This window comes from Solea solea, chromosome 12, assembly GCF_958295425.1.
Source record: "Solea solea chromosome 12, fSolSol10.1, whole genome shotgun sequence".
Lineage (NCBI taxonomy): Eukaryota > Metazoa > Chordata > Actinopteri > Pleuronectiformes > Soleidae > Solea > Solea solea.
In genome coordinates, this window is record NC_081145.1 from 27,472,735 (window position 1) to 27,496,888 (window position 24,154).

Consider the following 24,154-nt stretch of genomic DNA (forward strand, 5'->3'; position numbering starts at 1 on the left):
ATAACTAAATGAATCACCAGCTAGTTTGATGATCAAAGCAAGTTCTCTGATGGATTATTGTCTGCTTTCTTTGATCCATGTGAATAGTACTTACACAGTCTTACGGGTCAACAGCACCATAGAGTTCTATCCATAAAAAAAGTGCTTGTTTTTGCCCATATAAATGGCTCAAGTTGTTATTGTTAGTCTGGCAACTTTGGGTTGTCAGAACAGCACATCTCTCGCAGCTAAGTTTCCGTTCGGCTGTGGTGCGTTCACTGATGCTCGTAAAATCCCCTTTAAGGGAAATGGCTGTAAATTTGAAGAAATGGTAAAATCACTAGGGATGTCGCTTTTTCACTTCAATAACCTTCAATAAAATAAATATATATATATAATACATATATATGATATAAATAAAAACTATATATAATAAATAAAAATAACTTCAATAATAATAATAATTTCAGATTCAATAACCAGCAGTTTTTCTAGTGATGCTGCCCCCTGCAGCTTTAACACGGACACTGGAAACTAGGGATGTCCCGATACAACTTTTTCACTTCCGATACAATACCGATATTTCAGCCTTGAGTATTGGCCGATACCGATATCGATCAAATACGATATCAGCACGAATCATACATACTTTAATGACATATTTTATAGTGTGGAATGTTAGAATAGGCTTGATGAAGTGATATTACTTAAACAGAGAACAATAGTCAGCAACAGCAGGTCTGAGACAAACTGACCCATTTATTATTAACGAATGGTTACATCAATTTTAACCTTCAACATAAGAATATAGGATTTTTTGCCATGTTAATTTCATACAGTCAATGATTCATTTCATCAGGAGGAAAGTACCAAGTGCTAATGGGGGTGTTTTCAGATCACCTGTGTTTCTCAGGTTACAGCGTGTCTTCAGAGAACACCCCCCTTGTTTTTTACTATTTTGGATTAGCCCAACCCACACAGGGTGAGCGACTCATCCCGTAGGTAAACCCGGAGCCCGGGGACCGGCCCCGTAGACGTACTTAGCTCCATGTGTGGAGCTTCAGGACACATTTAAAACACAGGAAGCTCTTGGCGTGGCTGGTTTTTTTGGGGTATAATTAACAAACGGAGGCTGTTGAAAGTCGACAGGTGGCGCTGGTTTATGAAATATTGTTGTTTGAGCAGCTCGCCTCAGGATTAGCTAGCGTGGTGCTAACGGCTAGCTCACGCTCGCTTTGCGGCATCGTAGCCTCTGATTTCAGAGGTGAAAGAAAAATGTTAAACCTCTGAAATATCAGTAGCCCACACATGTGATCTACATGCATCCAACACGCAGAGCCCACTTGATCACAACGGGCGCTGCTGGAGCGGAATGGACTGTTGTATCGGGGCGCTTATATCTGAGATTTTGGAGGCAGTCCGATATAATCCGATACGCGTTTTTTTGCTGATATCAGACCGATATCTGATATCAATATCAGATATATTAATTAATTAATTAATTAACATAATTAGTGTAGAAGTGAACACAGGAAGCAAAAATGAATGATGTAATGCTCAATGTGTTCACCCTCCTGACTCCTGCACTCAGTTGTGTTTGTGTTTACTTGCACACTTTGACTTTATACATGTGTTTCCTGACTCTTCCCATCACTGAACTCTTTGTCCATCTGTTCTACAAATCTCTCTCTCTCTCTCTCTCCCCCCCCCCCCCTCTCTCTCTCCCTCTGCTGGTTCTGACCTCACTGTCCATCTGTCGTTTTGGCTCCAGCAGTCGTTCGCATGGATTCGTGCCGTTTGTGTCTGTGTTCTCAGTCATAAACACCAACACCGCGTCGAGACTAACCGTCCCCGCAGCTGTGGACAGACGGATTAATATTTGCATGTGGTTTTTTTGTGTGACGTCGGAGCTAAAATGCTCTGTGCACTGTTCCTGACAGACAGACATGATTTCACACACACACACACACACAGACAGAGACAGACTAACAAGGTGAGCCCACACTCGCTGTCGTGGCTGGTAACCAGGGGAGTTCATTAGGGAACCTGTGCTTGTTTGCAGGGCCGGCTCTACCTAATTTTGTGCCCTAGGCGAGATTGCTCTCCGGTGCGCCCGCCCCCGTGTGTTGGGGGGGGGGGGGGGGGGGGGGGGGGGGGCGCTCCCGAGGGCTTGGACGGCCTTTTCATATCGTTAATAACAAAAGCTTCACCTGTCTGTGACCTGACCTCTGATCCCTGCTCTGACCCTGAGGTCACCTGTCATGTGATTCAGCAGCACCACATTTTAGGAACATTATTGTTTATTCATTTGTTAATATTTATTATTTTCAAGAGAGAACACACAAATGAGGGCGACTGGGAATAGAAAATCATTTTTATTTTCATTGTTTTAAAAGTTTAAAACAATGAAAATTTGTTTTCATTGAAAAAAATTTTTTTTTTTTTTTTTTTTTTTGCTGGAGGGGCGCCCCTCCAGCAGATGGCGCTCTAGGCGACCGCCTATATCGCCTATGCCAAGAGCCGGCCCTGCTTGTTTGCACACGGTCCCTAATTAAATAAAATGAGGAGGTGAATGAATTATTTTTGTGTAACGATGTGTGAAATGATGGGATGAGAAGCTGTAGGTAAAAAGTAAAAAGAGAGGGAGAAAATAAAATGTTATTAAAGGAAAAAGAAAGGAAAACGGTCTTGGCTCAGATCCTGTCGAGCCCCTCCACTCCTGCGTGTGCTTGTGTGTGTGTGTGTGTGTGTGTGTTACCCTGTCTTCCTCTCACCCTGTTAGGCTGTTACACCCTGAAGAGCCCCTGTGGCGATCCTCAGTCCTCTGTGTATTGCTATATAATTGCAGTAAAAGTAGAGACTGTGTGTGTGTGTGTGTGTGCGCGCACTTCACTGTTTTGTGTTTATTCCTTTTTGTTTACATTCTGACCCCAGAAGAATGCTGAAACTCCAAGCAGACGAGGGGAAATCAATAATTAAGCAGGATCTTTCTTTAATTATGTTTGTATTTAATTAAAACGGAGGACATAACTTATTAAATGTGTTGTGATGATCAACACACACACTTGCATTTGGCTCGTTCCCTTCCTGCTTAATGAGGAAAGAAGTTTTTAACTTTACTTGTAATTTGAGTTACTGTTCTTTCTTCTTTTCTTTCTTTTGTTCCCCTTTCCTATTTTTTTTTTTGCCTATACCTTTCTTTGTTTTGTTGTTTTTAACTATCTTTTCCTTCCTTCTAGGGCTGGGCGATAAATGGATTTTATTGATTAATTTGTGTTTGTAGAGTCAGTTTTCTCTATAACTCCTGTCACTAAAGCTCCCCATCTTTGGCTCCTGGTAGTTAGATACGATCCCTGCAAGTTTGTGTGAAGTCAGTAGAAAACTGAAAAGTAATATTTTTGTTGTTGCTTAAAATAGCATGGTCTGCCATCTTGTTAATGTGCTTGTTTCAAGGCTTGTTCGCTGTTGCACGTTAACCGTAAGTCTAGTTTGGTGTGAGAAAATTTATTTTTAAGACGTATCACCCAGCCCTTCCATCCTTCCTTCCTTCCTTCCATCCTTCCTTCTCCTTTATGTGATACTCACTCACTCACCCACATCTCAACTTCATGTCCCACAGCTCTGTGAGTCTGTCCCTGTTGGCCCCTTTGGCCCCGTGAGTGTGAACTTTGACCTTGCCACTCGGGCCTTAAGGCTCATCAGGAGGCCGGCCCGTGAATGACAGGTTGTGGTCAGGGTCAGAACTCAGAGGTCAGTGAGTGGGGATCAGCAGTGAATATGCTCCTCTCTTCTCCATCATCCATCCTTCCATCACTGACCTGTTCTCTCTCTCACTCCTTTTCTTTGTTGCGCAATTTTGCTCTTTGTTCTCTTTGTTGTTGTTGATGTTGTTGTCGTTGTCTTCTCTCTTTTCACTTGTGTCAAAGTTAAAGTAACAATATTTGTTATTAAGCCTCTGTTTTGGCAGCTGTTGCATTTAAGGACCAGCCAGGAACGGTAGGATAAGGAGAAGAGATGGAAAAACTGAAGTTTCGTAAACTGCTCACTCTCTCTCACACCAAATTTTCCCATTGAGAAAATAAGCATATTTAGCTCACAGGGACACAGGAGCTGCTGGTCTACTGCAGCCTCATTTAGTATGTTTTTGTCTCTACACATCCTGTCTGCTGTGATGGGGAAATTCTCCATGGGCTTTGGTCTGGGGAGGAATTGGTTTACAGAGCAGCACAAACTTCAGTTTCCAGTCAAAAAATGTTGTCTAACAGTGAGATAAAACATATACTTGAGGTGAAATAGACTGTAGTGGATGTAGATTTGATGATCGAAGCCTCCATGTCTGTAGCTGGTCGTCCATGCAGGCATTGCTGTTGGTGTTGTCCGTGCCTCATATTTTTAGAATCGGTTCATCTGTCCATTATTTTCTCGATTAATACGGTAATTGTTTGGTCCATAAAATGTTGAAAAATGTTGACCGGTGTTGATTCAAACCTCAAAATGATTCAATCTTAACGGGAGCTGCTTAAATATTCACTTTGAAAAAGCTGAGAACTTGTTCTTAATCATGAATCATCAACAACAAAAACTGATTAATAGATCATAAAACGAGCTGATGTTTCATTTACTAATCAATTACTCGTATTCAAACTGTAGTTCATGTACCACTAGTGGTACACAAGCTTCTTCTGGTATTCCTTGAAAGGAAAATCAGAAATACTGTTTCGACTATATATACCAGGGTATGAGTATTGGGAATAAATCTGCCTCCTGTGACTTTGCTCGGCCTATTTACACCGCTGTATTTTAACGTTGAGGATAATGGTGTGTGTTACTTCAAGAGCTCAATATTTTCTATATTCTATATATTAAGTTGAGTTGAAAGGAAAAAATCAGGGAGCGCAAAGAACAAGAGTATTATTACAAACAATAAAATACAAAATTTTTGAATGATTAAATCTACATTTTATTTGCGTCGTAAAAAGGTTTTAAAAGTATTGACTCAAATCTAATTCCACACTTTAGTTAGTGAGTGAGTAAATTTGAGCTCCCATTTTTACTTCATTTTCTCTGATAGTCATTAGACACGTGTTGATTGCCGTGTGTGTTTCCAACCACCAGTTAATGTTACTCTCCTCAGGGCACTTTTCCCATCTGTCAGTTTCACACACACACACACACACACACATAAACGTGAAGCGTCAAACATGAGGACAATAATTTTTGCCGCTGTCTGATTAATGGAAATGTTGTGGATGTGAGGCGAGACGTTGGTTCCCTTGGGTTTGTAAGTATTAAAACAAACGCCAGACTGTTGTGACGGATGAGTGAGTGTAGGGGCGTTTGACCGAGTGTTTGCTCTGCCCGAGGACATGAATGTTTCCAAGAAGGTTAAACAAAAATACTTTTAAATTCTTCAACGTAATTATGAGAGAATGATGATTAGTGGAGTTTTGCGGTTTGAAGTTCATTCTGGAGTCAAGTGGAGCGTTAAACTCAGGATGGGATCTGAAGAGGTTGAGGCGCCCTGCTTTGACTAAAGGGTTTTTACTGGGTTTTTTTAAAAGTGGGATTGTATGAAGTACTTATACGTCGTCAGTGTGTTTTATACAGGTGATCAAACTGGGCAATGGAAAAAAAAATGATTTGAGCAATTTAAAGGATTACCTAATATAATCTGTCAGGTTGTGCATGTCAAAATGCGTTTAGGTTAATATGCCAAAGTTTTATCCGCATGGAACCAGGATTTTTGGGATGCCTGAAACCCTGTTCTGGAAAGGATGATATTTAACATTTAAGCATTTAACAGACGCTTTTATCCAAAGCAATTTACAAAAGAGGAATAAGCTACATGGAAGTAGTCTTGGAAAGAACTCTACTAGATAGGAACAGTGGACTGATAGAAGGTGAGAGTTTAGAGGTGGATCCAAGTGCAGAAGGAGATAGGGGAGGGGGTAAGGTCAGTGCTAGGACAGGAGATGCTCCTGTCCTAGCTGGGTAGCAACTGGGTCTTCAAGAGCTTCTTGAAGATAGTAAGGGACGCCCCTGTTCTGGTAGTGCTCGGTAGGTCATTCCAAGGGCCTGGATTGTCTTTTGCGGGGTGTTTGCACCGCCAGACGACAATCCTTGAACGGAGTAGTCGAGGGCTAACATAAGCCTTTAGGAGAGCATTTAAGTAGACGGGAGCAGACCCATGAAGCAATTAAACACACCTCTCTCTTGTGTTTGCATCCACTGTTACATATCTTCGTCGTCCTCTTCTCTTGTTTGGAGATTGTTTAGTTTGGTGTTTCTCTGGTTTTGGAGGCTTTCTGTGTTTCTTGGTGCCACGCAGAGGCTTGGCATATGTACTACAGCGTTTCCTAGTCGACTGTATACTGTGTACTATATGTTCTCTGCTTAACATTATCTTTCATACACAAGAAGTTTGTGTCGCTTTGTGTAAATCAGATCATCATCAACATAGGCATATTTTTTACCATGTTTTAAACATGTGTAAGTGGCAAAAAAGCTGATGACTTTCAAATAATTATAATGCCATGCAGAAAAAATGTGTAGAGTCAGTATATTCACTGTGAAAAAGTCAATTGTATGTTCAGCTTTAAGTTTTTTTTTTTGGTGTTTTCTTCGAAAGCATTTGTCGAAAATACCGTTTTCTCTTTTTTCAGCCTTAATCACAAAGTGAAAAGTAGAAACCCTTAACTTCAAACCCTAATAAAGAAAAGTGTTGAGGGAATGAAGGTGCTGGAGGCTGAAAGGTGAAATTGATGGTTCCCGTCCTCCGTCTGTGATAAATGGTGTAATAACAAAGCTCTTTGTTGTCTAAATGGTCCTAAAATGGCTAAAGTCCAATGAGTAGAAGATGGTGGAAAGATTAACGTTGTTGAAGAGCGTCACTATTCATTATAAAAAAACCTATGTGATTCTTCCGGGTGTATGGATATTATGAAAAACATTGAATTAACACTGAGGACACATCTGACTTCAGTGTTGTCCTTTGTTTGCAATTTCAGCCACTGTATCTTCCAAAGTACTCATAGCTTGTTGATTTTATTTTTGTATATTTGTTCCTCTTTTGTTGTCCATCTTCAGTCACTTGGAAATGATTCCGGACAATTGACTTTTTGTACTTTATTCGCATTTGTAGGTGGATTTGTTTTTCTCTTTTTTGCTTTTGTTCACTTGCACCGCAAACACTCCCTCAAATTTGTCCGAGTGCTGAGGCCACGCCTTTTGACGTAGAGAAAATCCTTTCACAGTTCTTAATCATTAACTTGTCTAGAACATATGCACTGAGTTTGATGCGGCTAGCTCAAACGTGCTAGGACAAGTTTGTTCAAATGACTAGACATTTTTGTTTTTCCAAAATTGCCGACTTCTAGGTGGGTGGAGCTAATGGAAGTACGTTAGAAATTTGTTTGAAATCATGAGAGCAACAACTGTATGTAAGTTTGGTTAAAATCAGAACAACTATGTGCGACTTAGACACAATAGAAAACACCCCAAAATTTTGCACTTAATGCAGTTTTGGCCACTTTATCTCACGTCAAAGATTCCCAAAATGACCCGACTTCTAGGGGCGCTACAGAGCCCGGGACTACGAACAGGTTTGTGCCCTATGCCACTATTGCATTTTTCACGGAGATGACATCCGTGCCAAATTTCAAGTGTTTTCAATGCACGTTAGCCCCCTCAAAAATTAGTACAACGTCAGAGAAAAGTAAGGAGCCGTTGGCCCTTGCACATTCATGCTCGGGACCTAATTATACATAATTAACCCATTAGATAAATTCTTTAACAATTATGTACAATAATAAGTGGTCTAACTGAATTAGATCAGATTAGCACATGCCTGTAACTTTTGTCTTTTGGCTGCTAACCCTTCCTACAGCCTAACCTTCCTATTTTGTGAGCTTGTATAATTAGCTACATGGAGCATAGAGCCTTCTAAAAATATTCTCTATATTCTAATAGAGAGTAGGTGTCAAGAATGTATGAGTGAGGCAGCATAGATTTAGAACCACGGACTCCTCTCACTCATAATCTCTGCCATCATTTTCCATCTTACTCCTCTTTTGTCTTCATCCTCTCTTGTGTTTGATTTACCCTTTCACTCAGTCTTGCCATCTGTTGGCTAAGTACATGCTGCATCAGTTGTTGTGCAGGAGCGTCTCTAATTATTGTATAGATAGCCAGATTTAGAAATCAGTCGGGTGTTATCGCACAAAATGGCTCAGAGGACAAACTCAACCGCTAACCTGACTCTTTATTATTTCCCATCTTAATGTAGTCCATCGCGTGTTTCTCTTTACTGTATATTCTGCCCCTGTGGTAAGAGAGCAAAAAGCAAAACTGTCCTTTCCTGTGTCGTGTGCAGAGACGGGACACGGGAGGTCGTATCACAGGCTGAAATAACAACTTGACCAGCTCTCGTTACCTTCCATTGTTCTGTGATAAGTAGAGATTATGGCCTCGAGTTTATCTATATGCTTCAGACGTGTTTTTTAGATATGCGACGGCTGCTGCTGCTGGAAAAAAAAACAGAGCTAAAATTGCATCTTAAGAAACTTTCTAAGTGTTTGTAACATACAGGGGTTGTTTTGGGATGCAAACTAACAGTTACTTTCATTGTGGATTAATCAAGTAATTGTTTGGCCCCTAAAATGTCAGAAAATGTTGATCTTGTTTTGACCACAAACCAAAATGATTTGGTTTTAAATGATATCTTTAAAACCAAGGAAAGGGAAGAATCCAGGAAATGATTCATATTTAAGAAACTGAAAAATCTGAAAAACTGGTGGAATTGATGATTAATTTAGTAATTGAAGGAAGTCTAGAAAATGATCCTACTTCTTTATCAATTGATTCACAACATTTTTTGTTTTATCATAAGTTTGTAGTATCAATTGCTAGATTTGAGCGTCCTCTTCATCAGAGCGTGATGTCAGTTTAGTGAGTTTTTGTCCCATTTAGAAGAAAATAGACCAAAGTACAGTACAGAGCATGGTCCACTTGATTGGTTGACACTTGAGTACAGCACTTTGGCTAACTGCGTTGTTGGATGAAGTGAATTGGATGACTAAGAGGGGAGATGTTACATCAGAAAATAGGGGCTTAACTGTTAACTATACTATACTACTATTTATTATATGACTATTCTGGATAAGCCTTCTTGAGGTGCCCTCAAATGTGCCGCAACATAGGTGACAGCGTGAGCACTACAAATGTTATAAGTTACAGTCTCCAAGTTGTGTTATGACATCTGTGAAATATGTTTTGGTTCCATATGTGGCGAGGCAAATTAGACTACGGCGGGCCGCCAGAGTCTGGCTCATTATCACTTCCCGGTGACTCATTCCGCTGTCTGTCTGTCTGCGTCTGTGCTCCTCCAACCTGTAAACACTTGTAAGACTTTTTCCTCTGTGTTTATGTTTTTAATCTTCTTATAGGTTATAGTTTTCATATGCACGTTTTTGCCGTGTGACGCGGCGCGCCAGCTCATTCTGCCAGAGGCTTAACTTTAACTGTCATGAAGGTGTAGTTTCTTCACACTGAATCATGAACGTGTCATAGCAGTGTTCACTCAGATGTAGCAGAAGTGCTTAGAAAAGTCCAAACGTTTTTTTTGCCCTGCAGAGGTGGCATCTGTGTGAGGCCGGGCTTATTTCAGTTCATATAACCTGAGCTCAGCATGAATAGCCTCCTGTGGTTTTCAATACTGTAAAAAAAGATCCCATCAAAAATTCCTCATCAGTGGTTTGCCCTCGGGTCGTGATGATACACAGGGTATTTGAACCTGAAGAACTGCTGCCTGACACCTTTGCTCCTCACTCCTGTAACAGGATCTTTCAATTTGTCTCCATCTCTATCTTCCCCCTCTCTGTTTTTCTTCCCTTTAAAAGATTCTCGGACCCCATTCCAGATCTGGTACGTTCATCCTCAGTGACCTTCATATCGTGCAAAGTCCAGTTTAGTCTAAACACTCCCTTAGAAGCCTGGGTAAAGGTAGCACATTTATTTAAGGACCCACAAAAAACCCAGCAGCAGCGTCAGTGAGCTCTCAGGCCACAGGAGCTGCTGACATTAGATCTCGTTCAATCCCTGCTACAGGTTTTGCTGCCTCGCCAACTCCCAGGGGTGAGCGGTCGCTTGAAATACACCAAAACACAACCTTCAAACAGCGGCGCGTGTCATCAGCATTAATTCCAGAACACTGAGGAATCAGCAGAGTGCTCTGTCATCTGAAACTGACTCTTCAGAGAGAGAGTGTGGGCAGTAAAACACACACAAACTGTCATCCATAGCTTCTCATTAAATCCCTGAGTCACAGAGAAACCCTGGAGCTGAGCTCACCAACGCTCTCTGCTGTTTGTGTGTGTGTGTCGTGTTTTCGACCGTATGTTTTCATTTTTCAATCGCTCTCTTACCACATCAGTGTGTTTGAGTCATGTAGTTTGTTTTCATACTGTGTGTGTGTTTGTATACATGCGTACACGGTCGGCGGGGCTTAAAACAACACATGGAGACCAACCAGTGAGAGCTACAATAAAGTGAAGCCTGATCCTCGGTGATCACTCAGCTGTGCTCTCTCTCTCTGTGCTGCTGTTTGTTGCCTGTGTTGTGTGAGTGTTTATAGAATACAGGTTAAACTGGGTGTGTTGTTGTGACCTGTTTTGAGTTGATCACATAATGTATTGATGAGTTATCGTCAGTTTTAGACTGTTATTGTTGTCGGTAAAGTATGATGTACCCAAAAACTGGGGCGGAACCCACAGATGGGTTGTGGGAGAACAAATATGCATGATTTCCTCCAACATTTTAGTTTATTTAGTAAGATTTATTTGTATATGTTTTAAATTAACATAAAACTAAAAGTTATAATTATTTAACTAAACATCGCTTTCTTTGGTTACCAATTATTTGGTAACCAATTCAAAATTATGTTCTGTATTACAAATATTACAAATGTGGTTGTAAATGAGTCACTATATATTATTATTATTATTATTATTATTATTATTATTATTATAGTATTATATTATATATTTATTTTTTTTCTGACAGCTTTCAGTAGGAAGCCTCTGACATGTTGCTTTGTTAATAAATCCAAAAACTTGGAATATGTCAGATCTTTATCTGAACAACTGTTACAAAGAAACACAACTTGTTTTTTGTTTATTTTTTTAATAGCACACCCATTTTAATGACTTAACCACAAATCACTGACTTGTTAACGTTGTAGTTTGGGAGAAGTATGTGAGTTATTAGATTTGTAAACACCAACATATTGGCTTCAAGGATAATCTCAGGACATTCTTTGCCCAGACGAAGATCAGTAAAAACTGGATTACAGTCATTCAGCAGGACGATATCTCCAAATGTCAAAGTTGATCTATCAAACAATTATTTGAAACAAAATAATGTTCCATTTTACTGTGGAACAGTCAGATTTCACATCACGGCACACAGGAGTTGTCGACCCACCAATGTCTCCACCTGTGACTTTAAATGTGTTATTTAGTGACTTTGGATTTTGAAAAACCTTTGTTCGGATTTACCTCAGTGACACAAACTGACCACACGAGGCAGTGGTAGACCAGCAGCTAAAAATGCTGGTTATCTCTGTGGAGTTTGGTGCTGGAGAATGAGCAGCTCTGATAAATCTGATGAAGATGTAAATATATTTTTAAGATATCGTAGACTTAAGCTGGGGGCGGGGGGGGTCTTCATGTGTCCCCACTGGCAGCCATTTTGTCATCTCTCAGGCCGGTTCTCAGCTCAGTTGGCTCTCACAGTGCAGTCACTGCTGACTATCTGATAAAACTCTCCTGCAACCACACTTCATTACACCTGAGCTATCGCTTTAATCTAACAGTGGCATGACCTTGATGGCTGTTTACAGCAGACATCATAACTATAATGCCTCTGATGTGTTTTGGTGTTCAAGCTGCTTTGTGTTAATGCTAAAAAATTAATTTGGATTTAACAGAAATTGGCTCAGGATTAAAGAAAAGGGCTCCAAATCAATTTATCTTGGGTTGTGTTCAGCTTTAATTGGTCACATTGTAACTTAACCAGCCTGGCCTTTAACTCCAAACAAACAGATCCTTGTTTGTAGCTCTCCCACACTGAAGTGAGCTTCTGGGCTGTAAAAGAAGAACAAGTAACACTGCATTGGTGAGTGCATGGAGAGGCAATAATTAACCATTTAAACATATTAGAGTAACCTGGTTTTCTGCATTACCTGGTCATAATACAAGGTCTTCCATTACTTATCTAGAGTGTGGCCTCCGTCCAATTTAATAACAGTTTAATAATGAGCTTTAGATCTATGTGCAATGTCGCAGTTTGTCCTCATGACTTAGATATATTGATATTTACTCTTCTTGCACTCCAATGGCATCTTTGCAACCAATAAAAAACCCAAACTGTCACTGGGTGTATCTACTCTCTCCTGCTGTGAAAATCACCACAAAAATTCCTCACGGACAAAATGCCAAACGGCATAAAGCAACGATGAATAATCACTGGATAAAATCCAGCGACTGTCAAGTAGCATTTTTTTGTTTTGAAATGCCCATCCCTAGTTTTAAATGTCCCCGCACATGACAGGCCATAAATCAGTGGACAATATCCAACAAAAACTTATTTAATAGATAGTTCTGGTGATTATGATTGATTTTCTATTTTTGAATGGAAATGCTTATTGAGATATTTGATTTTGTTGCCAAGAACCCAACCTTAACTTTATAGATCATTTTTAACACCTGCTCTTTACAAACAGGCACCTGGTATCCACTGGATCCAAATCTGTATGTTACGTCCCAGCTCATGGGGGGGGAGGGAAGCTACATTAACAACCAGGATTACAAATGAGTTGAGGTTAAACTCACAAGATAATCTGGCAAACAACGGGAAATGCGCAGAGGATGGAAGGAAAAAGGACTCTTCAAAAGGAAGAGCTAATTTACTTATGAGTCGAATACAGAAATGAAACCCCACTTTAACTTTTGACTCTCAGAGGCGCCCAGTTACATGGGACTTCTCATGTAAAATGTTCATTTCCAGTAAATCTGTGTCTGATCCTGCATAAAATATCAAATTTCCCATAAGTTTTAACTGAGATATGATTATTTTTTTTTACAGTTTTGCCACTTTAAAAATGATAGGAATTTCTTGAAAATGTGATGTGTTTTTGTGACGTCATCAGTTCATGGAAACATAACAATTTCAGATTGATCCGTCAAAAAGTATAGACAGGAAGTTGCTCAGAGTAGGACAAACGTTGACATGAACGCAGATGACAACATGACCTCTTTGGAGGATGTAACAATTGGGTCTTTCGCGATTGCGATATGATTCCGCGATTGCGATATGATTCCGCGATATCAGGGGGAATGGTCATTTTTTTACATCATTCTCATAAATATTAAAACAGATTACTGTGTCATATTTGTGCAGATCTGTGAGAGACAAAGAGATTCTCTTCAGTCTGGAGAATAAGATGTGACAATAGACAAAACAATAATTCATCCAAAATAGAGCTGCAATTAGCGATTATTTTCATAATCAATTAATCTGTCGATTATTTTCTGGATTGATCGAGTCCATAGAATGTCAGGAAATGTTGATCAGTGTTTATCAAACCTGGAAATGGCCCTATTGCGATTACTATTGCATTGCCAAAAAAATCCTCATCATCCTTAAAACAACACTTCCTGCCCTTTCGCTTGTCTTCAGGTTATACTAATATAATAAACTCATTATAGTTTCATCATAGCTTAATCAATAGAGTCGTATACTTGACGACGTAACACTTCCATTGGAAAACAAGCACAAACATTGAGACTCTGCTGTGTGGGAACTGCAGGAACACTGAAACCTGCACAGGTTCAGCAATAAATCACACACATGTTCATTCAGACCTTCTCATTACGACTGTGAGTCACACAGAAACTGAGACTCTGTTGTGTCTGTGGAAAAAAGAGAAAACATTCTGAATGTACACAACAAACCTATAATGTGGAAGAAATACATAATGAGTTGTAGGCTTTAACCTTTTTCAGGAGAAAAGTGGCATTGTTGAAAGATTAAAGTCATGTTAAGGGGTTTTAATCCCCCCCCCCCCGTCAGAGCTACAACATTTGACTAATTTACAACTGTCATTTGTTTCAAAGGCTGCATGAGCTAATGCCATATGTTCCTACCCAGTTAGTAGCTGGGTGGCTAACGGGAGAGCGTGCCGTGACAAGTCAGTGTTTTGATGTTGGCATCTGGCTGTGGAAAGGAACAACCTCTGCTTCACCGATGGCTGACAGTGATTGAGACGGATCGGAGGGAGGAGAGGAAGCCATAGGCTACAGGAGGAGGTGGAGGGGGAGTTGTTTTAACATCAAAGATAACCTCTACTTAGGACTCTACAAAGAAGACCTCGCACTTTATCACCGACTCTTCCTGTTTGGTGGAAGCCCTATCCTTGAGTCAGCTTGTGTTTAAATACTGATATGCACCAGAAAAATTACAAGTCAACATCACCTCTGCCCTCTGGCACGACCAAACACACACACACACCCAGCTCTACTGCAGCACCATGAGAAATCGAGCAGACTGGAGGTTTTGCCAGAGGAATAAATGCTACGATATCAAACATTAGTCTCATTGACTTTCCAAAAGAAACAAAAAACACAAAGTCCGTCAATGTTTTGGTTGGTTTGTAGCCTATAATCTCTAGGCCTGAGTCCAGTTCACTCACACATTCACATTGTAAGTCAGGTGATATCCAAACAAATCAAGTTTGTGTTTACATTCCAAGAAAACGGCGTCCAAATTCAGCTCTTTTTTGTCGGGCAGAGTGGACTTGAAGGTTTTTCCAAAGAAATAAATGCTACTATAGTAACCTTTTAAAACAAAATTTAAGTGAAGACTTTTCTCTCATTAATCTCATGAGAATAACGACGATGTTTGGTGAAGAAGACGTCCGTGGAGTGCTTGCAGTGGAAAACCTTTTTTCAGACTTTCGCCGACAACAACAAATGTTATTTTCTGATAGGTTGCTCGTTCAAGACCGCTTTATGAATGAATTACCCAGAGCTAAGAGTGCTGTTGTAACTGAAATATTCCTAATTAAATCGGTATTGAATTGTGGGTCGAATCGAATTGAGACCTTGTGAATCGGAAATTGAATCTATTCAGGAAATTGGTGGTGATTCCCAGCCCTAGCAGACTTCCTCGCATAACCTCAAGAAAATGTCAAAACTTTCTGGCGTGCTTAGTCGCCACGTTCACTCCACATGATCACAAAATGTCGGGGTCCCGGCATGCATCCACAAATGCATCGCACACTTCACATTTACGCAGTCAAATGGACCATAGCGAACCTCTTAAGACGATGATCCAGATTTTAAAACAATTAAAGACTGTAATTACATGGCATCCATCAGTCATATTTCTCATTTATTAATGGGTAAGCAGAGAGACTCCTCCACTCACCCCTCCTTTTCCCAAACACTTCAGGGAACTACGTGAGCATTCGCACATTCTCCCTCAACTCTTTCCCTCCCCTATTTTCTGCTTCATGGGTTAACTGTATAACTGTAAACCACAAAAACATTCTATTGAATACGGTGGTTTTCTTGTTTGTGTTTTCCAGAACAGTTTCCAGAAAAGCCGAGAAAAGCCTCCGTGTTGACTCCAGTTAGAGGTAAAGAAGAAGAGACTGCACCACAAGGACAAAAACCTGCTGAAAAAGGTGTGTGTATGTGTGTTGTTTTTATTTCTTGAGTGCTATTACATCATTACACAGCAGGTCTGGACCGCTCACATCGATTTATCTCAGCCCGAGCGGTGAATGGTCTCGGCTGAAAGGGGGAGGAAGCCGTCGCTAAATCACTGTCACTTCAGCAGCAGGTTCAACACAGGCTAGAGTTGTGTGCACAGAAACCTGCTTTAAATCATAATCTTGTTAAAGTAAGTTTCTTAGCAACGTCTAATCTGAACCATTCAGGCTCTTATTAGATAATTTGAAGAGGTAAGACAATAAGAACATGTAAAAGTTGTACATCAGTGTTCTTGCAGCGAGTCCAGCTGTCACTGGACGTTCTGTAGACCTCTGTAGACGTTCTGTAGGTTTTTTGTAAGCCCTAAGTTCTTACGGGTCTTCTGTTCAGAGAAAACAGAACGTTGTATTCTGAGCGTTTTGCTGTGTTGCCCTCACACAGTCACCAGCGTGACGCGTCTTAATCTTTCATCACAGTCATTCTATGGGAAGGAGTTTTGATCTTTGTAAACAACAAACAAATCAGTGTCAGGGATGCACGATATCATCTGCACGATAGCCGTATCTGCAGATATTGACTTGAAAAATGTATTATGGGATGTCAGCGAACACACCGAGATCTGTCGATAGGCGGACTTATGACTACAACAGCAGTACTAGTAACTAAATAGGCTGCTGGCGCGCCCTTTACAACTATTATTGTACGAGTATGAAAAATATGATGTTAAGTTCACTACAGAAGAGACTAAATGACCTCTGCAGTTGTCAGCCCAAGCTCTGCGATATATCAGCATATCAGATATTGGAAGAAAGTCCAATATCGTGCATCCCTACAAAGGTATTTGAATACTGTATCCTATATATTATGTATGGCACCGTGACAAATGGAATTAGGGTTGGTTACCTGGTACTAGCATTGTTGCCTCATAGCAAGTAGGTTGTCAGTTCGGATCCAACCAAGGGTCTGTTTGTTGTGTGTCGGTTCTCTCCGGCTTCTCCACCTTCCAAAAACATGTAGATTGGCGATGTGGTTAATTACATTGGACTGGCACCTGTTTGCCAAATGATTGCAAACGCCAATGCCAACATTCTACCACAGGCGCTAACTAAACCGAATCATGTTTACGTGTTTATGCTCCAAGAAAATCACATCCAAAATTGACCTCTCGGACCTGTCCATTCTCGTCGTGATGTGTACGTAGGAGCTTTTAGAAATGGAGCATTTTAAGGTCTCATGATTCTCTATGTAGCCAAACAGATGAGTGTAATTCTGTAAAGATAGTCAAAATTATATCACATTAATATCGGTACTAGTAGATGCTCCAGGCTGTTATATCTATATTTATATCAGAGATATCGTAGCAGAAATTTTGACACGAAATTTAACTTGAATTTTTGTGTAGTACAGCATCATTCGGTACTGACTATAACAAAGCAATATTCATGACAAGTACAATATCCCACTAAGTCGGTAAGAGGCTGTCTCTTTCCCAAAACACAACGTATGGAACAAATCAGTGTTTTTTATCTCGTTGCACTTGTTGTGTCATAAACATGAGATCCAGCTTCAGTGTCTGCCTGCGATCGTAATGCACGGGTGTGTTTGAGCAGAAACACACTCTCAGTACAGTGTATGAGTGGCTCTTTGTGTTCACAGCTTGCCTAAGCAGGCAGATTCGGCCCCCCTGTGTAAACATGGCGAGCCACTGATAACATTCATTTGCCTATAACAAGGACACAGGCCCGCAGTGCAGTATGGGTATGTCTGTAATGGAATGATAACTTATTTTGTTTCTCTCACACACACACACACACACACACACACACACACACACCACTGCAGTGCCATCACAGGCTTGTCCACAGGATGCTGTAATTGAGTGCACATCATGAAATGTTTATGTCACTTTAAATAACATTTAAATTAACAGGATTTTTTATATATGTATTTGGAGGCAAGGGAATCCTTACCAGGGTTTTTCTCCAAAGTCCTAATGGTACATTATTATTCTCCCTGAATGTAGGGAGTATTGGTATCGGTCCGATACTGGTCAAAATCACTGGATCGGATATCGGACAGATTAATATATGAAATGCGATACAATCCAAAAATGACGGTGTCCGAGAGGGGCAAACGCACTGCAGATTCAAAAACAAACGCATGCTTCAACAGAAACACATCAAATTTCAAATTTCAAATTAAAAGTCCATATTCGCTCTTTTAATTCTAAATTATTGTCAACTTTGAGATGTAATAAAAGCACACTTTCATAAAAACTGTGGGGTTGCAGGAGGAAATCCTTTTAGTAGAAGTTATTTTAATAACGTAAGAATTAAGTAGTCCCCGAGTATCCTAACGGCTGCTCGTTTTAAGACCTTGAAACACAAAAATGTTAATGAATCGCTGTGTTTGTGACCCACAGACTCAGTTGGTGGAGCGAAAAGCGTCCTCACCCGAATGATGCGCCTGGCCCAGCGGTACCTGTTTGACCCGAGGGGTCGACAGCAGACTGAAGAGAAGAGTTTACAAACACAAGGCAAATCCAGACAGCGCAGTCCTGCACCGGGACGGGTTTTCAGGAGTCGGACGTCGGCGTCACAAACAAAAACTCAGGTAAAGTCATTGTTGTCTTTAGCCTAGCATAGCTTCATCAGGTGCAGGTCAAGAAATGGTTGTTGTGTTCTCCTGTGTAGATTTGGTGCTAAGCTAAGCTAATTAGGTGTTTTTTGTTATTTTTTTCAGATTTACAGCAATATTTGTAAACTTAACTTATTGTTAATCTCAATGTTTAAACCTAAATGATAAATATTAATGTTCTGTAATGTAATCTAACTGTTTAAAGGTCTAAAAATCCACTCATGTCACGATCACCGTGTCAACATTAACATTTAGATTTAAACATTTGACATAGAACTAAGTTTTCTTTCATTTTTAATATAGTTAGTGTTACAAATGCACCACCACACACTTCTGATGATATTACACCTGAGTCTCTTGCACAGCAAAAATAGAAGATGCTCTCTGAAGCCATGTCTCCGTGCCGGTGCAGTGTTTGACAGTGTTTGTGGTTCTGCCAGTGAAATTAAGGCCCTTGACATTGACTCATTGACTCATAGGCAAACAATGTATTTTATGCAGTAAGGAATCTTTTATGTCACAGCCTTTCAGCTTCAACATTGGCCTGTAGTGTTTGCCATCTGGAGACCCTCTCTCTCGCTCTCTCCCTCTGCTGAACAGTATGAGGTTGTCTTTAGTCAATAAAGAAATGAGAATCCACTGGGAGTCGGAGCCCTGAAAGCCTCGGAACAAAGAAGCGAGTGTCTTACACCCAGAGTTTTTAAACGCTCCAGTTAGATGCCAAATCCTTCAGCTCAAAACCCAACTGGGCAGAAGGGAAGGGGAAGTGAAGCTAACATTTGATATAAAGCACTTTTGAATCAACAGCTTATCTCCAGACTCCGTTCCTACTGTGGTTACTTTTCATAATATTTGGTGACCTTTCTTTTCCCGAGCAGTCGAGCCAAGAGGTTTTTTTTTGTTCTTACTGCCAGCACAGTAGCCTTAAAAGTCTCTTCAAAAAAACAAAAGAAAAAGAAAGCTTAATTAAAGCAGTTTTCTTGCACTTTTATTCACACAGAGAAGAGGATTTGTTTTGCACGGAATATAAAGGGAGAGTTCAGGTGTTTTTAAAGTGTGGTTGTATGAGATACAAGTAGGGACACAAAAAATGTAGACATAAGGTTCAACAAAAACCAGGACTGCACGCAGATAGGGTCTCCACGCAAGTCTGGGAGAGCAGCAGTTTCCTGACTTCACTGTTTGCTCATGTACGTAGGATGCAAATCGCCAAAATGGATGCCAAAATTCTAAATAGCCGACTTCCTGTTGCTTTGAGGCCATGGTCTATAACATCTTCCCACCAAGTTTTGGGAAAGTTTTGGTCGAAATTCGCCAAAGCACTGAGGGTTGCCGTGGCCAACTTTCACCCCCTCAAAAATGGCCGCACAGCCACGGTATAGTGGTACAGTAATAATCCGTAGGATAACGAATCCGTGCCAGGAGCTGTTTAAGCCAGTTTAAGTCTAGACCACCTTCTCAGCCTGGATGCTAAAGTGGTGTTTCCCATTTTGCTCCCCCTCACCAAATTCCATAGAGAAAATCAGCGATTTGAACAGCACACAGCATCTACTGCATCAGTCGCCTTACTCTTATACGCGTCTTGTTTGTGACATCAGTGTTTGTCGTCCTATGTTCACACTTAACCGAAGTGACACAAACGAGGCAGCAGTGTTTGGTAGTTTGGTGAAAAAGAGACATCACCTCCTCTGTGTGTCTCCTCCTCCTCTCCCTAGATCAGATCCAGGAGGCGGAGCCAGCAGGGAGGCAGAGGCCAGCAGCCGGTGGCTCAGGGGAGCGGCGGTGATGTCACCGCGACAGATACTACAGCAGTTTGTGTGCAAACTGACAGGTGAGTAACAAAGGTTAAACTGTGCAAACAAAGCCCCCTCACTTTGCTTTCACGGAGAGCTGTTTGTCTTTTACATTGGACTGTTGGTTACGAGACTGCCTCTGTTCACATGTGACCCTCCGTGGAATGGAAGCATCTAACATGTCACTGCTAGTGCTCATATTTACACAGTCTTGGTGTGTTACGCACAGAGGTTTGGACATTTAAACACCTCAATTGTACATATTGCACAAATAGAAGCAGTTTTTCTTCCCATGGTTGCTGGATAATCCTGTGCTTTTAGGGCTGCAATGATTAAATTGATCATTTTGGTACTCGATCCCTCTGCTTTTTCAGCTTCTTAAATGTGAATATTTTCTTGTTTCTTTGCTCCATCGGTTTGGCGAACAACAGTCATTGATTTTTAACTTTTTTTTTAACATTTTCTGTCATTTTATGGACCGAACGACACAAATAAATTGAGAAAATAGTCAAGAAATTGATAAATTGTGACTATAATCATTAATTGCAGCCCTAAACACAACTAGAGCGAACCGCGCTCAGGGTAAACTGCAACCATCAGCTTGATTCATTTGACACTTTCCTCCATTTCTGATAAAACATTTCAGTGTTGGATGAATTCCATCATGATTTCCAGTTAACAACCCCAGAATGTTCTGGGAACGTTCCCTGTAGGTTGTTCCCCCCCTAGGAGCTTCTCCTGTGGTTGATACGGAACGTTTTCCTAACATTCCACTGAACGTTAGTTTTTGGTTGCAGATTCAGTTCCCAAATGTTTAGGGAACGCTCTTAGTTTCCTACCTAACCCTTAGGGAGCGTTTTCATTTTCATTTTTGAGCGTGTTAACGTGAATAAAAACTCTTGAAACTTTACATGGAGGTCAGGACTGGCGAAAATGCGATATTGGCATAGTTCCCAGACCCGTGCTTTGCTCAAGGGCTCTATAGCGCACCCTAAGGTGAAAACAGAGGCAACATTTAATTCCACCAAATTTCCCGAAACTTGGTGGGAAGGTGTTGTAGACCAAGACGGATATACTGTAAAAGTCGACCTCAACTCAACAGGAAGTCGGCCATTTGGAATCTGGCGTCCATCTTGGCGATTTGTACCCTACGTAAATGAGCTAGACACATTCATCCACTCACTTCTTTAAAAGAGCCCTGAACTCTGCAGTAAAAATCATCACTGAGCTGTTTTCATGTGTGCGATACAGAGAATCATCTGATTTATATCTTGTCTTTTTCTTGTTACGCAGCCAGCTGCCGGTTATCAGAACACGTGCCAGCACTTACATTGTGTTTTGTCTTTATTCCATCAGTTAATTTCACGTTCACTGATCTCTGCTCTTTTAGTAGGGAATTTTCTAATAGGGTTTTTTCCCCGCCCACCCAAACACATAAATGAGCATGCACCTGTATTAAACATCTAAAGATGCAGTTAAAAGGATTTGCTAATAAAAAATAATAAAAAAATAAATAAAAACTTTTTGGGAAGGAGGCGCTCTGTCCTAAGCTCCTCCCACCAGATACGTAACAGATAGTGGACTTTTCTTACGTGACAGATGGCTTGAATCGTATTTTTTTTCCCCCTTCAATTAATGGAAAATGGGAGCAAGTAACGATTATTTTCATCTTCGATTAATCCGTCGATTATTTTCTTAATTTATTCTTTAACTGCTTGGTCCATAAAATGTAAAGAAATGTCTTGTTTTGTCCAACCAAACTAAAATGATTCCGATTTTATTGAAACCTGAGTGACTGACGGACCAGTGGAGTGATGCGTTCAGGTGTCCTTTCTCTGCGGTAAAAGTCACCGGTCTTTCCGGCAGCACTCAGAATTCCACAATAGCCTCCTAATCCTCTCATTGTACTGTTGTTGTTTTTCCTCAGTGCTCGTCACGTCTGCGTTTTCCTCCTCCGGTGCACGCTTGTTTCTTGTGCATACTTGTCATTCCTCACCTCCCGAGTCCTCGTGTCAAGTGGTTTGGGTTGTTTTAACCAGACTGCGGGGTCAGCGGGGGTCGTCCAGGGTCACCTGGCAAGGATTATTAGTAATTGGGTGGAAAATTTGCCGCTGGAGGAGGGGACTGGAGTGGAGTGGTGAAAACTCCCCTCGTCTCAGCATAATGTTCAACATGAACACTGGAGTAAGATGAGATGAGTGAGAGGTGGAGTGTGAGGACAGGTGTGTTTGGAGTTAAAGGCTCAGAACAACACATTAAAACAGTAACACACATGAAAGTCGCATGTCGGGTGTAAAAAACATGCGATTGTTGATCGTGTGACATTCTAACGTGGGAACATTTTGTTATGGGTCTCGAAAAACTAACAACCTGATTCTCTTCATATGAGAAAATCTTATGGCTTTTCTCTTGAGATTGTTTGAAGCCAGTAGAAAATACTCAAAGTACTCGATTAGTCGAGAAAATAATTGACAGATTAATCGATTGTGAAAATAATCGTCAGTTGCAGCTCTAAAATGGAGATTTCATAGATCAACACACTTGTGAGTGTTATTTATTACTTATTAGTTGAACTTCTACAACTAATAACTGTTGCTAAATGTCACATACTGTACCTTTAAGTCCCTCCCTGGCCCTTATTTGTCTCTCTGTTGTACAGTTGTTTGTGGCGCGGTCTGAGAGTCAAATATCAAAGAGCACTCGCTCTCGAGAGCTCAGATCATTATCAGACACGGTGGTGAAGTGGGCCGTGATTTGCAGGGGTCAGGGGTCGTGACTTAGCCCCCGAGGGGTCAAGCCACCCGAATACCACAGTCACTTGACGTTATCCCACATGAGCGTGTGACGTGTCTGTCGCCGTACTGTAGCGTCCCGGCGGGAATCTTGTCGGGATTATTTGTCAGACGTGTTGAATTTGTGAAGAAAGCAGCAGCAGACACAACACGGGAGGAGAGCGTTGGAACAATAGGAACAGGAATGTCTTACGTTCTGCGCTGTGGCATCTGTCTCTCAGAAAACTCCCCCTGCTCTCCGTCCTGCCTCAGCAGGTCCCCCCCCCCGCCCTGCCTCTCCACCTTCCCCCCCCCCTCACACACACACACACACACTCTTTGATTTGTCACTTCATAGTTTGTGTATCTTCAGGCACACGACACAAAGACTTCATGTTCATTAAGTTGCTGGTTTTCCCCTCGTGTAGATATTAGGTAACAAACCTCAGTCATTGTGTTGTGAATTTCATCGACTTTTTTTCTTTTGATAGAACATGAAACAATGCATGTCCACACACACACACACACACACCATTAAAGGAACATTTCAGCTTGTTTTAGGGGCTGACACATATTGAGTGCTGACGAGTGGTCATTTTGATTTGTTATTTGATTTATAATTTAGTTTTTTCGACATTTACTGCAGGTTTTCCTCTATGGACTTAGGTGCAGGAGAGAGTGAGTGATAAAGCATCAAAACATGTTTTCACTTGTTTCCACTAAGAGCAATTGTCTTGTTCACAGACTGTGACAGGGACACAGACAGGGACACAGACACAGACAGGGGACACACATATCACTGTATGACTCCATGAGTCAGAACCTCCATACATTCACACTTAAAAACAAAAAACCCTGAAGTGTCACGTTAAGTCCCCAGCTGTAGATTCTTCAACCTTGGCCAAAACCTTGTGATCAGCAGAAGTCTATCAGCAGAGCAGATACTTTTTACAAGTCAATGTTTTATATTTTTTGATAAATAAAATCTCAGACAGTTACTGTTAGTAAAAGCTTGAACTGACCATAAACACTTTAACTTTCCAGAGCAGAGCAAAGCTTCAGGAGAGCAGGCACGGGGCCCGTTGGCAAGGTGTCTCGTCACCACAGCAACCACAACCTCAGGATCAAGTCCCTCCGCGTTCTACGCAGTGGACGGAACCCGCCAAGCCAAGCGTCCTCCTCTGTACCCCCCTCATCCCTTCGT

At 41.0% G+C, this 24,154-nt stretch overlaps 1 protein-coding gene across 2 annotated transcripts in view; it reads left to right on the forward strand.

Annotated features, from left to right (window-relative positions):
• The window catches only part of si:ch211-266k8.4 (growth hormone-regulated TBC protein 1), a 53,221-nt gene that overhangs the window by 17,749 nt on the left and 11,318 nt on the right, over positions 1–24,154 (forward strand). Inside the window, exons 11-14 of one of the 2 annotated variants that reach the window (XM_058645801.1) lie at positions 15,623–15,721; positions 18,172–18,362; positions 20,102–20,217; positions 23,995–24,154. The exon at positions 23,995–24,154 is cut by the window's right edge and continues 92 nt beyond it. In XM_058645801.1, coding sequence (XP_058501784.1) covers positions 15,623–15,721; positions 18,172–18,362; positions 20,102–20,217; positions 23,995–24,154 — 566 coding nt within the window. The remainder of the gene's footprint in view (positions 1–15,622; positions 15,722–18,171; positions 18,363–20,101; positions 20,218–23,994) is intronic. The other variant, XM_058645802.1, reaches the window with a different exon arrangement.